General features: G+C 39.2%; 1 protein-coding gene across 1 annotated transcript in view; it reads left to right on the forward strand.

Annotated features, from left to right (window-relative positions):
- Nucleotides 1-15,227, forward strand: part of LOC124777502 — a 44,698-nt gene extending 29,471 nt beyond the window's left edge. The window contains exon 5 of the mRNA XM_047252944.1: nt 15,128-15,227. Within this exon, the coding sequence (XP_047108900.1) occupies nt 15,128-15,188 (61 nt within the window). The 3' untranslated portion in view covers nt 15,189-15,227. The remainder of the gene's footprint in view (nt 1-15,127) is intronic.
- The last annotated feature ends 280 nt before the right edge of the window (nt 15,228-15,507 follow it).

Here is a 15,507-nt window from a genome sequence, read left to right on the forward strand (position 1 = left end):
GTTTTTAACCATGTGAGATGTAGTTTTACAGCCTTTAGGTTGCAGTGTTAGATCTCTCCCCAGCTCTGCCTAGGTTTATCCTTCAACTTCTACCATTTTCTAGGCTGTCCTTTGCATTGTGTTGTCTATTGCGTGTATCATATGCATAAAACATTATTGGTGATTTTCTGACAAATTTTATTTAGTGTTAGTTTTAATACTGTGTATGTAAATCACAGAAACAAACTACGTAAAGTTTTTAGGCCTGCTTCTTAACAACAATTTACATTGGAAGGTACACGTTGACTACATAGGAAATAAATAAATAAATAGTTTAGTTCTGCATTTGTCAGGTATCATGAACATGATTAACACAGAGATAGCATATCACTGTTACATTGAGATGGTTACATATTATGCTGGGGGAATTCAACAAATATATTGAGGCTGTCAGAAAATTATCGAGAATACGTGTATCACCAAACAAAGGGTATAATGTTTTCCGTTGTTAAAAAATTTGGAAGTACTATCCATTTCTTCCCCATATATTTATGAGCTTTTGATTTTCTGTAGGAAAAGTAATGTACACTTAAAACTTCCATTTTTAGCTCAATTACATTACTGATCACAGGGGGGATTTTAAACTTCCAGATTGTATGGGGGTTAAAAATTTAAATAAACTAAAAGATAGAAATATACTCAACAAGGAGCTCAGTTGACTGAAATGGTTCCTCTTTATTCTCCTGGTAGAAAAGTGGTACTACTTTACTGAAGAATTCACAGGTGATGACTTTGCAGTTTGAACAAGGGATTTGTATGTTTTTCTGTAGACTTTGAAAACTATAGTGATTATTGTGCTCCATATCACAGGAATTTATATAAAATAATGTAAAATTCCTGTATTATTAATTTTTCATTCTAAATCTTGACATAAAGACTCTGTATAAAAAGTCTCCTGACATTACTGTACATCACAGCACACTCACACCATGTATGCTTAAAGGTGGTGTTGCGACCTTCAGCACATGTCAAGTGCCAGTAACCTGCAAGCATTTGTTCTGGCAAAATTGTGTATTTAGTCTAACCCTGTCGAGTGACTAGGTACAAGCTCAAAATGCAGTGAACTGGTGAATAGCCGTACGCCATCAAATTTGGTGTTGGACTGGGAAAATTTGGTACAGAGACACTGGCTGTGATTTTCCAAGTATTCAAGGATGAAAACCTGTCATGAACTGCAGTTTGTAAGTGGCACAGGCTTGTCAAGAGTGGCCGAGAGTGTGTAGCGGAGAAATCTCACATTGGAGTGCTGTTGGCACAAAGAACCGATGACAGAAAGCAACATGTGCTGAATTCAGACTGTCAGTTAAGTGTGTACATGTTCATAGATGCAACTAGAATTGATGAGATGACAGTGCACACCATTTTCAATGAAGATTTTGCGATATGAAACATCTGCACAAAACTTATCATGAAAGCCTTGACGGATGACCAAAAGCAGTGGCGGTTGTCCGCTGCAAAAACCTTCTGCATTGCATTGGGAAGATATTGGCTTTGTAGAAAATTTAATTATGGGAGAAAAAACTTGGATATTTGAATATGATCTAGAAACAAAGCAGCAAAGTTCTAAATCCAAGGGGGTGGTCCGCTACAAATTTGTATCTGAGGGACAAGCAGGAAATGGTGCTTTTTACCGAGAAGTGCTAAGAAGACTGAAGAGAAGGGTGAACCAGGTGAGGCCAACCATCGCCGAAAACTGGAAGTTGCATCACGACAATGAACCTACCACACCTGCTCCAAGGTCATCAACTACTTGATGATAAACAGCTTCTTGACCATTCCCCAAACCCCTTGCAGTCCCACCTTGGGACCCACAGTGCCATCAAAGAAGCTGCACATGTACGCTTAAGGATCTTCCAGAATCCTCATATCTGGGAGACTTCAAGTCATATGAAAGCTGCTGACAAATGTGTGTTGACACTCAGGGACTGTACATTGAGTAATTTTGATGCAGTGTAACAGTATCTCAACAAATCTACTTTCCTGAAACTTTTTCCAATACTTTTTATACAAACCCTGTATATCCTATACAACAAATTATATGATTTGAAAATTATACATAATGAGGTGAGTCAGTGACATTTTGTGATAGTATTTTACCCAGTTTATTTTAATTTATGCTATTAGTCTGAGTTTCTGACTTCATTATTTTAAGAGAAAGTTGGCTCTGCCTATAACCTGCCTACTTTCCATTTGAAATGTATTATTGGGGGCCAGGCTCCTGGTTTGTCTTTATATTCAGGCAAACTAATTACTGATCCCTTTACAATGGCTTTGGGACTGAAATCAGTTGTGACAATAAATATAGTTTTATACAACTGTTGCTGATATTTCTTCAAATTGATCTCAGCAGTTGGGATTATCCTATGTACAAGATGACACATTGAGTTGCAGACAAGCATAACAAAAACACTGTTACACAGTGAGCTTTTGCCCAAAGCACTCATCAGAAAAGAAAGGAATATATACACACACACACACACACACACACACACACACACACACACACACACACATTCACTCAAACAGGCATACATCATGTACCCATGACCGCTATCTCTGCTATCACTGCCCTGAGTGGCTGGAGATAGCAGCCATGTGTGCACGAGGTGTGCCTACTTGAGTGAATGTGTGTATGTTTTCCTTTCTTTTCTGAAGAAGGCTTTGGCCAAAGTTCAGTGCTATCTTTTGGGTGAGTAGCAAGCTATCTTTTGTATAAATGCTTCATAATCAACGAGAGGTCCATGATTACAAATGTGACTGGGCAAATTTCTAAGTATTCAGAGCAGCTAATTTTGTAAATGTTTGTGACTCTACATCGAGGATAATATGCTGCATTCTGCATTTCGTAAACCCTTGAATCTAGTTATAAATTCAGGTTTATATCACTTATGAACTTAGTTTTCAGAGAACACTTAGGAGGTATTGTTTGCAACATTTTAAATTCCCCGGTGAATTTTTTAGCATTTATGCATCATTCTCAAAATAAGACCTGCCATAATCAGCAGTTCGCATAATGGTTACCTGTGAACCCATAGTAGGGAGTGAAACTAAAACGTCCAGAAAACTCTCCTGTGATGTAGGATAGAATGAACTGCCTGGCACAGTAAGTAGAACATGAACAGGAGTGGTAAAGCAGAGAGTTAACCCAGTCCTATCTTTTTGTGCTGCATACTCGAAGTTCATCTGCACATATTCAACCTGTTAGCCGTAAGTACTATGCAATCATTTGTAAGCTGTGCTCCCATTTGAATGACTTGATTAACCTCTGCAGCAACTCAACATAACTCCAGGAGAGGTTGGTACACCCTAAAATAAATAACAAGCTAATATAATACACTACTGGCCATTAAAATTGCTACACTAAGAAGAAATACAGATGATAAGCGAGTATTCATTGGACAAATATATTATACCAGAACTGACATGTGATTACATTTTCACGCAATTTATTCTGAGAAATCAGTACCCAGAACAACCACCTCTGGCCCTAATAACGGCCTTGATATACCTGGGCATTAAGTCAAACAGAGCTTGGATGGTGTGTACAGGTACAGCTGCCCGTGCAGCTTCAACATGATACCACAGTTCATCAAGAGTAGTGACTGGTGTATTGTGACGAGCCAGTTGCTTGGCTACCATTGACCAGACGATTTCAGTTGGTGAGAAATCTGGAGAATGTGTTGGCCAGAGTAGCAGTCGAACATGTTCTGAACCCAGAAAGGCCTGTACAGGACCTGCAACATGGGATCGTGCATTATCCTGCTGAAATGTAGGGTTTCACAGGGATCGAATGAAGGGTAGAGCCATGGGTCGTAACACATCTGAAATGTAACGTCCACTGTTCAAAGTGCTGTCAATGCGAACAAGAGGTGACCGAGACGTGTAACCAATGGCAACCTATACCATCATGTCGGGTGATATGCCAGAATGGCTTTCACCACGATGTCGCCAAACATGAATGCAACCATCATGATGCTGTAAACAGAACCTGGATTCATCCAAAAAAATGACGTTTTGCCATTCGTGCACCCAGGTTCGTTGTTGAGTACACCATCGCAGGTGCTCCTGTCCGTGATGCAGCGTCAAGGGTAACCGCAGCCATGGTCTCTGAGCTGATAGTCCATGCTCCTGCAAACATTGTCGAAATGTTTGTCAGATGGTTGTTGTCTTGCAAACGTCCCCATCTGTTGACTCAGGGATCGAGACGTGGCTGCACGATCCGTTACAGCCATGCAGATAAGATGCCTGTCATCTTGACTGCTAGTGATACGAGGCTGTTGGGATCCAGCACGGCATTTTGTTGTTGCTATTGTCATTTTAAATCACCCATTCACCTTTAGTTTGTGGTATCCCCTTACTTGTTACAAACCCTTATAGTTGCTTAGGCCATTTTATTTTCTACCTCTTATAGGCAAAGCACTTGATACCACAATTCTGTTTAAATAGCACATTCTCTTGCCATCTATGTGTCCACACTTAAAAAAAAAATACTTCAAGTAACACTCCACGTTAACCAAACACTAATACACAATAGAAATAGAAGAAGAAAAAGAATACAATTAGGAAAAGAAGAATTGTTCTAAACTGTGCGAGAGCACACAATTGCTCAACTGTGAAGTTTCGTAAAGACAAGGAAACCCCCAGACTTAATCTTGTACTAAAATCCATCTTTCTGAACTGAAATCCTTTCTGCTAGCTTGAACCTTTGTTTTCACAGTTCCTTCTCCAGAGGATGGCTTATCACTATTCTGCCTGGTTCTCTTCCACTTTTCGGTCAATACAATTTAATCTTCTGTATGGTATACTCACCAGGCAGTTCTCCTGCATACTGAACTTCAGAGGTTGCCATACCTTTGTCACTTTGTTTTATAAAGGAACCAGAGGCTTTTACTTTCATGCAGTTGCAAGTGACACATCTCAGAATTCATGTTGCAACAATAAATATTGAAAAAATCAACACCTATAACCATACTGACACTCAGCTGCATTCTAGTATGACATCCTTAAATTATACAGACAACATAACTTCTTGGCTGGTGGCTTCGACCACTTCCCCATTGTTTCGAAGATCTTAACATTCAATTCTGGCATATCTATCATGCGTGTTTAGCTTGGCAAGGCTTGAAAATACTCTTGAGAAATCGCCAAAATCTCAACTGCTGTCTATGAGTACCTCATACTCTATTCCCCCTACTACCAACATTACAATAGAGTTAATACCATTGATACTTGGTACTGGTGCTCTTCACATAAGTTCTTTAATGACCACTTTTGTGAAAATCTGGTTTAACCAGGGAATTTTCATATTTTATTCTTCCTAAAAGCGGATACTGAAACTTATGAAGTTATAGTTCACACAAGTGCTGTGCTTTGCACCACTTGGGCTGTGAGTTGAAAAGCAATCATTCTTATTTCCAGCCTGAAGGGTAGTACATGTTCATAATTCCTATTGAATATAAATTTGAAGATAATGTTGCTTTCCCCTACAGGCACTTCTGTGCTTTCTAATTGTTTTGCTTATTTGAGTTCCCAAGCTTGCACTTTTTGAAGCATTTCCAACCTTGCTCACTTCCTCGTTCTGTTTTAGAGGCCATAACTCCCATGCTAGCTGTTAAATGATTCATTATTACCCGCTGTTCATTAAATCGCCTTCCAATGCTGAACATATCATCCTATCCAAGCTTGTCAAAAATGTTAGGGTGTAGTGAACTGCAACACCTGAGGTCATGTCGCAAGACTTTCAAGTTCTGTGCCACTTGCGTGCCCCAATTCCTCTCCTCCCTGACCAGGTCACTAGAACTTCCTATTAGCTGCGTTACCTGACCGGCCAGCAGACAAGCTATTCTCGAGTGCACCTGTCTCGCGCATTCAAGGTCAGCTGTGGTGATCCCATTCTGCACTTCATTTTCTCAAAATCAGTGATATTCACTGCCAAATTTTCTCTAAATGTTGGAGCCTCAGACCTCATTGTCTCTGACCAATGCTATGCCGAGACACTGTTTAGTTTCATGGGTCATGTGGAATATGCTGATTGCCATATTTTGCCCTCTCACAGTGGCTTCCATTCAGTTGCACACTGCATGATTTTTGCCTTCTGTTGCCACTATCCAGAAGATGCACCTGCCTTCTTCCATCTTGTCATGGCTGCATTTTCTTGTTACCAACCCCCTGCTCTTGTAACATTTCTGTCCTTGCCAAGAATCTAATGTAATTCTTGTAATTGCCACATGGCACTGCAATCAACTCCCTTTGTATATAGGACAGTAACATATGCTCTATGTGCACTCCAGCCATCCCTGCATCAATATACATCATCTTCTTCCACTAGTACTCGCAGTGTAGTGTTTCCTTTCCTCGGGGTTCTGCCGTGAAAATACAAAAAATAGAAAATCTGATTGGGTTTGGAATTTTGATGGAATAAGTTATGGACAAGGCAGAGTTCGTATTACTGATTGAGATAGTGCTGTAATTTGACCGTGAATGGCAGACCGGGTTGGCAACACTACAAAAAGCGACTGTAAGGAAATAACATCAGAAATAAGTTGAAATTTACCTTATAATTCTGTCAGAAACATAGTATTTATTATAATATAGTCTTTGTGGCTGCGTCTGGAATATTTCCTAATTTTCTTGTAGGATGACCTGTTTACATTGTTTGCTGGTCCTCTTGTTCATCATCTGATGAAAATTTCTTGAAGTTGTCACTTTCACTGTCAGGATTAATTTATAAATTTGGCTATAACCATTGCGCATCACTACTGAAATAACTTCGTTTCGTATATAGTTTTAATTTCCTCATTGTTTAACACAGCGCCAAAAAATACACGTCTTGAATGTATGAAGACAAGAGAGTAATGAATTAGTTGTTAAAAACAAGCACCTATGCAAAAGTAAAAAAAAAAAAAAAAAAATCAAAATTACTTATAAAAATCTGGCGTAGCGCTCTTCTGCAAGCACGATCGTAAATCATATCTTTGCACTGGCAGAGGCGCGGTAGTCAAAGTACCGTTACAGCAGAAATCTTTCATAGTTCAGAAATCTACCAACAGCTTCCATTGAATTTCTGAAGAGCATTATTCCTTAAAAAAATTTGTCATGAAACTCTTTCAAAGTCTTCACATGTATTTGTGGTATCATTTGTCCAGTGAACTGTGTATCATTTCAAGTGGCCTACTATGAAAGAGAGTTGTTTCTTTGCCAACCAAGATATGGACAGCATGTCTGTAAATTCCTGTATGAATAATTGTGACTGCACATTACGTTCAGGACCAAATAATTAAATTTGAAACACAAAATAAAGGTTGCTTCTGCTGAGGTAACAGGTGAGTGCTGTACAACATTTCTACACAACTTCAAAATTTCTTGGTCAGTCATGAGAAATTTATTGTCAACATCTTGATCAAGTGCAAGCACCTCCTTCTGAAATGACTAATGCACTTTTCGCTCAGTGTCCAGGGTACAGTTCATCTTTGTTCCACGTTTGCTAAAATTATGTGCTAATTGTGCATGATAGTGTGAATTACATTACTCAGTTCTTTACCCACAGCCACCTCATGTGCAACTTGTCTTAGCTCTACTTGCTCCCTGAAAGTGCAATAGACGACTTTGATGACCTCCAACTGTTTTATGATCAGTAGCTCAGCGTCTTTTGCAGGTGTTTCACAGCTTTTGCGTACAGTACTGTGTTCTGAGTCTACCTTTCAAACAACATTTTTCAACTATACATTAACAAGTTTGTCCAACTGTACTTAACACTGAGCAAACTGTGTTTCAGTGTCTTGCAGTACTTCTAATTTCAACTTTGTAATTTCGTTCAACACATGAGTTCAGACATTCTCTAGTTTGAAATTTACTTCAGCAATTACAGTCTTTACACTAGAATTTTGATTGGTATTATTCTTTTATAATTTGGACTTTATGTTAATCAGTGTCTCTATCAGTGACAATAAGAAAACGTTTTGCTCTTCAGGCTTAATATCTGGATACAGTTGCGAGTACCATAGGACCAGTAGGAACTGAATCACTCAGCTCAAGTAAAACTGATTTAATTTTCACATGTTCTACTGAAACAAGACTAGGAGATTCTACCACCGATTCATATCCATACTGTATTCGTGCCAAGCACATATCCGGATAAAAACTTTCATACTACTCGGTTCTTGCTTAATTCTGTCCATGTCAATAATACCCTTTACTTCACTCTGTGAAGTGGAATCTGTTGGGTCCTTAAGCCTAGCAGCCATTCTGTTCTGAAGTGTAACAAGAATGCCCAGCAGTTGGAAAATAACTTGACAGCACAGATTATAACACGTTTCAATGTTGTACAGATCTTGCTTTGTTAACAGGTGTATTCTTGAATGAGATTTTCACTCTGCAGCGGAGTGCACGTTGATATGAAACTTCCTGGCAGATTAAAACTGTGTGCCAGACCGAGACTCAAACTCGGGATCTGTACAACATTGAACAGTGTTATAATCTGTGCTCTGCCTCCATCAGTCACCAGAATAATGGAACCAGCGTCGAGGCTTGAGTACAAGAAGTAAACTCAAGTGATAGTCCTTGTTCCTGTTTTACAAACCACAATACACCGTAAGAGAACTGCACCCACAGTTACAAAGTTGAGATTTTGCGTAATGAACACTGCTCAAAGTGAAATATTGAAGAAGTATAGATATGATTGTGTATGTATTGAAGGAATGCATAGGCTTAACAACTAGGGTTTTGAGCTCATACATTACTAGTAGTAGATGACTTGAGACAAAAATCCCCATGTGCCTTTCTCATTTCTAACAGGAGCGACCCTCAAGTGTTGTCCACATTTTTTCACTATATAAAATTGGAGACTGGGAAGATTTCCCCTAAAGTCTTTATGGCAGACATAGCAGAGTCCTTCTATAATGCCTGGAAATCTACAATGGACATTCCAAAAATGAGGCTGTATTGCACATAGTACATGAACAGAGCATGGTGGAAGAACATGAACAGTAGTGTCACAGGCCAAGGAAAAGCAGATGTTTACAAGATTATCAGAACTTTGTTGGAAGGAAGAAATACTGCTGCATTTAATAAGATACTTTCTGCTGCTCTCAACATGATAAAGAGTGGCAAAGAAATGTCAGAGTTCGCAATTTACTTCCAGGAGAACTATGCTAATAATGTAGAATGTTGGGCTTGCTGCCACAAACTGCATGCAGGAATAAATACAAACATGCATATAGAGAGGATTCACCACACTGTTGAATACATATATCTCCATGGAAAGAATGTGAAACATCTGGATAAAGCAATAATCACTCTGTCATTCATTAAGGAAAAACTTTATGACAGGCTCATTGCACTTACAAAATGACAACTGACAATCAAGATAAAGGAAATTCATTGTTCAGCTGCGAAGAAGGAGATGATGATTTTAAAAGGAAGAACATGGATGGAAGGTAGCATTCGCATCAAATAAGAGTAGAGTATATTTTGTACAAGAAAGTGATGCTCAGTGTCAATATAAACTGATGTGTAATAAATGCAATACATGTCTACACAGGTATTCCTGCCCATGTTTGAACTCCAACATCAAACGGAACCTGTGCATACATATTCACTGTGTAAGTAAACTTCAACTACATGAGCAACCTGTTGCAGACTCTCCTGACAAAGATGATCTGATTGTACACAGTGAGGACACCCGCACTGTAAATGAGCATCATGCAATATTAGCCCAAGTAAGTGCATCGGGAACATCCAACAGCTCCTTATCGTTGTCACATAATTGCTGCTCAGTTACTTCAGTTTATTAATGGCATAACTACAACAGAGGAGCTTAATATCATCAAGAAGCACACGGCGTTTTAATGGCAACATTGGCTGCAGTGCACAATGAAAGCGAGCGAGCGAGCGCACGCCAACCTTCCAAGTAAAAAATGTGTCCCCGAAGAAAAACATTATTCCACAAAGAAGATTCCTCTTGCAAAACCAGAAGCAAGTGAAGCACAGTCAGTCACTCTTTCTCTACTCCAAGAAAGACTGATAGTGAGTGATGCCACAGAAGGTGAACAAATACAAGGGAATTTTTTTGTAATTGCAAAAATAATGAAAAGTGCATTCGTAAGTAAAATATGATTTCCAACTTCTCAGTTGTGTGTCGTTTCTCTCATTACCAGCATATTCATTTACAGTTTTCTTTATTTATGTGCCACAATTACGTAAATAGTTATTGTGTCAATAGATAACTATTAAGGTTACCATTACAATGTGCTAACATAAGTCGTAAAATAACTAGTTACCACTGAGTTAATTGAATATTCAATGACTTAATTATTCCTTGCCATTTCATAAGATAATGCAGTGGGATGAATTGAAGGGGTATTCAGAAGAAAGTGATAACCTAAAAGAGCACATTTTGAGCTGCTGTGTATTATATGTTTAATTAAATTCCAAGTCAGGAACTGAATTACAATAAAGCAAAACAAATTGTGAGCTCTGCTTGTACATGGGAAAAAGTGTTACGACGTTTTGCGCTTGAGTGAAGCACATGTTCTGGTGACACCTCGGCCAATGCTTGCTTCCTGATATTTTGGCACCCGTCATTAGCATTCGGAGTGATGCCGCCAATTACCTTCCTGTCACTGAGGTCAAGTTGAACCATTTGTGTTCTTGGGTAGTGATCATGAGGGCTATATTTTGCATTGTGGAGTTGAGCGCTTTTGGATACTTGTATCATCAGTAAACATGACTTTTTTGATCTGTCATTAATTGTAATTGGTACTCATTAGTGCATATCAAGAAAATCAGTGGCCCAAGTACCGAGCCCTGGGGCCCCCAGTCTGAATTTATTTTTATACCTGCCTCCATTGGGCCCTCTTTGTTTTCTGTTGTGTAAGTAAGATTCTAACCAGGTCAAAGGTTTGTTTTGATGCCATAATGTGGAAGCTTTTTGACCAGTGTGATATGATCTGCACAGTTGAATGCATTAGAAAGATCACAAAAAGTACCCATTGGATACCTTCTGAAATTTAGTTCCTTATAATTTCATCTGCTAAATATAGCCCTTTCTCTGTGGAGAGTCCCTTATGGGAGCCAAACCATTTAGGTGTCTCTCAGACATTTTGTATAGTGTGCTTATAAACCCTATCATGCTCTACCCTCTCAAATACCTTTCAGAATACTGGCAGCAGAGAGATGGGCCGATAGTTGGATACTACATTTCTCACTTCACACTTTACTTTTGTGGATTGGCTTCAATATCACATGTTTTAGTCTATCTGGAAATACATCAGTTTCCATTGACTGGTTGCATAAATAGCACAATATGTGACTGATCCCACTTGATACACCATCATACCCAATTTCATTAGGAGTTCTGCTTTTGAAATGAAATGCTACATTTGGTGCGATTTGCACATGATTAAGTACGGTAGCTGTATGGCTTCTGTGAGAGATCTTTCAGTACGGTTCCCTGTTTTTTCAGCTATAGTGAGAAAAAAAAATTGAAATCTGAGGCTGCAACTTTAGGACTATTTTTGTCTGTACCATTACCAGACCAGAGGAGTGTGACCCCCCCCTCCCACTACCACCACCACTACCACTACCACTGCTCTACTCTGCCGCAGCTTGCTGTGTGTCCTTGAATAGCCACATACATGCCATTTTCAGTGGACACTATGGCTTGGTCAGGTGAACATCACACTTTTGTAATAAAGCGCTTATTCAAAAAATGGTGGATCACCAATAACTACTCAACGGGCCTTCTGCATTCGCTTCACAACTGGTTGAGGGGACCCTGTTCCCAATAAGAAAATCATTTATTTGTGGGTTTCAAATTTTCTTGATACAGATTCTGCATTGAAACGTAAATCCCAAGGTTGATGACAGAGTGCTACACACCAAGAAAATGTTGCTGCAGTGAGAGGTTCAGGTCAACAACCTTGTTGATGTTATGCAACAAAGCATGTGTTAGCATTATGATCAAAGTGTGGGAAGAATCTTGCATCGAGATTTGAAAATGGATCCCTACAAGTGTGTGTCGGTTCAAGAATTGAGTGGAAGAGATTACAAAGTCCGTATAACATGCTTCTGAACATTCACCAAGAAGATGTGATTTTTTTCAGATGAGGTACATTTTCGTCTGTCAGGTGAAGTAAACAAACAAAATTGCAGGTACTGGCCCAAAAACAACCTCCAAGAACTCAGTCAGCAACCACTCCATTTTTTTAAGAAAATGATGAGAGAGTTACTGTGAGCAGCAGTTGGCACTGTGCTATGCTCAGTGAGTTCCTACAGCAAAAATTAGTTGAAATGTTTAGTGACCTTGAGAATGTGTGGTTGTAACGAGATGGCATTACGGTCCACATAGCATGTCAGTTCTGGCATTAGTGAGGGAAATGTTTCCTGGACAAGTCATTTCTTTGGATGGTTATATTGGTTGGCCACTAGATTGATCAGACCTGACACCCTGTAACTTTTTTCTGTGGGGGCAATCTCAAGTGCAAGGTGTACTAACATTGCCCTCAAGCTTTGGAAGCCCTCAAGAAAATGAAGCCACAGTGGAGCGGCCATATAAGTGACATATTGTTTGAAACACATTAATACTGTGCATTCTTAAATGGCATTATGTGTGTTCTTAGCTAATAAAAATAAAAATGTTACCTACTTGGTTTCATTTTTCTTAGCTTCCCTAATAAGGGAGTTCTTTCTGCCACACCCTGTAGGTTCATATTTGTCTCAAGTTTTATGTTGTTTCGTATAGTTTTTACTTGATTATTTGACTTGCTAATTTTCTGTGCATAATGCATGTGTTTGGCCTTCCTTATGACACACTATAATTTTGCTGTATTTCTTGTAATGTAATTTCACTGCTGGTTTTGTACTTGTCCTCTGTTTTGTATACAGATCCCTCTTTTCAGTGCATAATAATTTAATGCTAGTTCCTAACAATTCTTTCCTATCACTACCAGTTGGTCTGATTTTAAGTCTGCAGCTCGTAGTCGTGCGGTAGCGTTCTCGCTTCCCGGGCCCGGGTTCCTGGGTTCGATTCCCGGCGGGGTCAGGGATTTTCTCTGCCTCGTGATGACTGGGTATTGTGTGATGTCCTTAGGTTAGCTAGGTTTAAGTAGTTCTAGGGGACTGATGACCATAGATGTTAAGTCCCATAGTGCTCAGAGCCATTTGAACCATCTGATTTTAATCTGTGTATGAGGGAAGCAGACTTCAAAATATTTGAGATATACTTTCAGAAATGAATTGGATTTTTCATTATTTGTGTCTGCCTGGTGTACTTCCTCTCATTGTTCATGGTGTTAACATTGTCTAAACAGGCTAGTAGGTTGAATATTTGGCTGAATAACTCTGAGGAAGGGATTAATTGTTCCAAAAGTTGTGAAGTTACTTCACTTTTAAATGTGTGTATTGCCAGTACCAAAATTTTTCTCCTAAAGGTAAGTGGTTGCCAGCTATTCTGTCTATATTTTGGATAAGTATGGAAAACAACATTGTTTATTTACATGAAGCCTGCAAGTGATTTAAGCAGTACAGGTTCAAGAAGCATGAGGCAGATGACATGTGTTTTGGCAGTGATTTGATGTGTTTCTAGAATTATCATAACTTTGTGTGAAACCATTTAAAATTCAGTTAGAATTCAATGTTTCAATATTATATGAATGAAATTCACACTGATGTAAAAAAAAAAAAATTGCAACACAAAAAACTAATTAATATGGATTAATGAAATTTCGGGAATGTATTTGTCTAGATAACATATTCAAGTGATTAACATTGCAAGATCACTGGTTAACAAAAGTGTGAGATAAGCCGTTGCAAATGTGAAATGCAGGTACATTAATAACTGGTGAAACCACCAAAATGTTGAATGCAAGCATGGTAGATGTGCATGCATTGTGTTGTACAGGTGCCACATATCAGTTTGTGGGATGGAGTTCCATGCCTTTTGCACTTGGTCGGTCAACACAGGAACAGTTAATGCTGTTTGTGGAATATGCTGGAGACATCATCTGATAATGTCCCGTATCTGCTTGATTGGAGACAGACATGGTGATAAAGCAAACCAAGGCAACATGTCGACACTGTGTAGAGCATGTTTACAAATTTGCAGTCTGGGTGTGCTGGATAACTACGAGAGTGCTCCTGCTATCGTATGAAATCACACCCCAAACCATAACACCAAGCATAGGTCCAGTGTGTCTTGCATGGGGACAGGTTGGTTGCTGGCCCTCAATTGGCCGCCTCCTAACCAACACACAAACATCACTGGTACCAAGACTGAACCAGCTTTCATTAGAATACACAAAAGACTTCCACCTTACTGTTCAGTGAGCTCTTGCTTGACGTCACTGAAGTCACAAATAGCGGTGGTTTGGAGTCAGTGGAATAAACACTGCAGGGCATCTGACACAGGGCTGTACTTGAAGTAACTGATTTTTAACAGCTCGCTGTGGCACTGTGGTGCCAACTGACGTTCAAATTGCTGCTGTCAGTGCAGTATGACTTACCAGAGCCGTGCGCTGAACATGGTGGTCGTCCGTCTTGGTAGCGCCACGTGGCCGTGCCGAGCCCGATCTTCTTGTGACTATACATTCTTGTGACCAGTGCTGCCAGTAATCACGTACAGTGGCTACATTCTGACCATGTCTTTCTGCAGTATTGCAGAAGGAACATCCAGCTTCTCATAGCTCTGTTCATGACCTCATTCAAATTCAGTGAGTTGTTGATAATGGTGTCTTCATTGCCTTAAAGGCATTCTTGACTAATGTCAGCTAACCATGCCCAATCTCAAAGGTAACTAATGCTCATGACCATTACAGTGTGTATTTAAAACAAACCTGATCTACATCCTCATAGTGGCACTATTAGTGCCACTCTTGTTCTAGTGGCAAAAAATTTGAATCAACATCATCTTTCAGATGTAGAAACATGCCTACCATCTTTTGTTTCTCTTGCAAAACTCCTTGTTGCTGTTGCAATTTTTTCCCATCAGTGTATATAGATTTCAATAAAACAGTCATTTTTAAAAATTACTTCTAATGTATTTTGGATATTTATTATGCTTTTACATTATTAATTTTTGACGTCCTATTTCCAGTGATCCTGACAAAGCAGTATTTGTACCCTTCAAGAAAGTTGTAATGGCTTGGAGTATCTAAACAAAGAGTAATGTATCAATTTACTTATTGTTGAAGAAGCTATTTTTGTTGATTTTTTGTTTGGCATGATAGAAGGCGTGAACTCGCGCGCGTGCACACACACACACACACACACACACACACACACACACACACACACACACACACACACACACACACTTTACACTGCACACAACCAGCACACATTTGTATATATAAAGAAAACTGCTTACTCTAGACTTGCAGCGGCTTGATATCTTATATTAGTTACGAATGCTGTATGAACTTGTTTTGAATACTAGTGTACCGATGGTATTATTTTTTGAAAGAAAGAACGAAA

Source organism: Schistocerca piceifrons, chromosome 2, assembly GCF_021461385.2.
Source record: "Schistocerca piceifrons isolate TAMUIC-IGC-003096 chromosome 2, iqSchPice1.1, whole genome shotgun sequence".
Lineage (NCBI taxonomy): Eukaryota > Metazoa > Arthropoda > Insecta > Orthoptera > Acrididae > Schistocerca > Schistocerca piceifrons.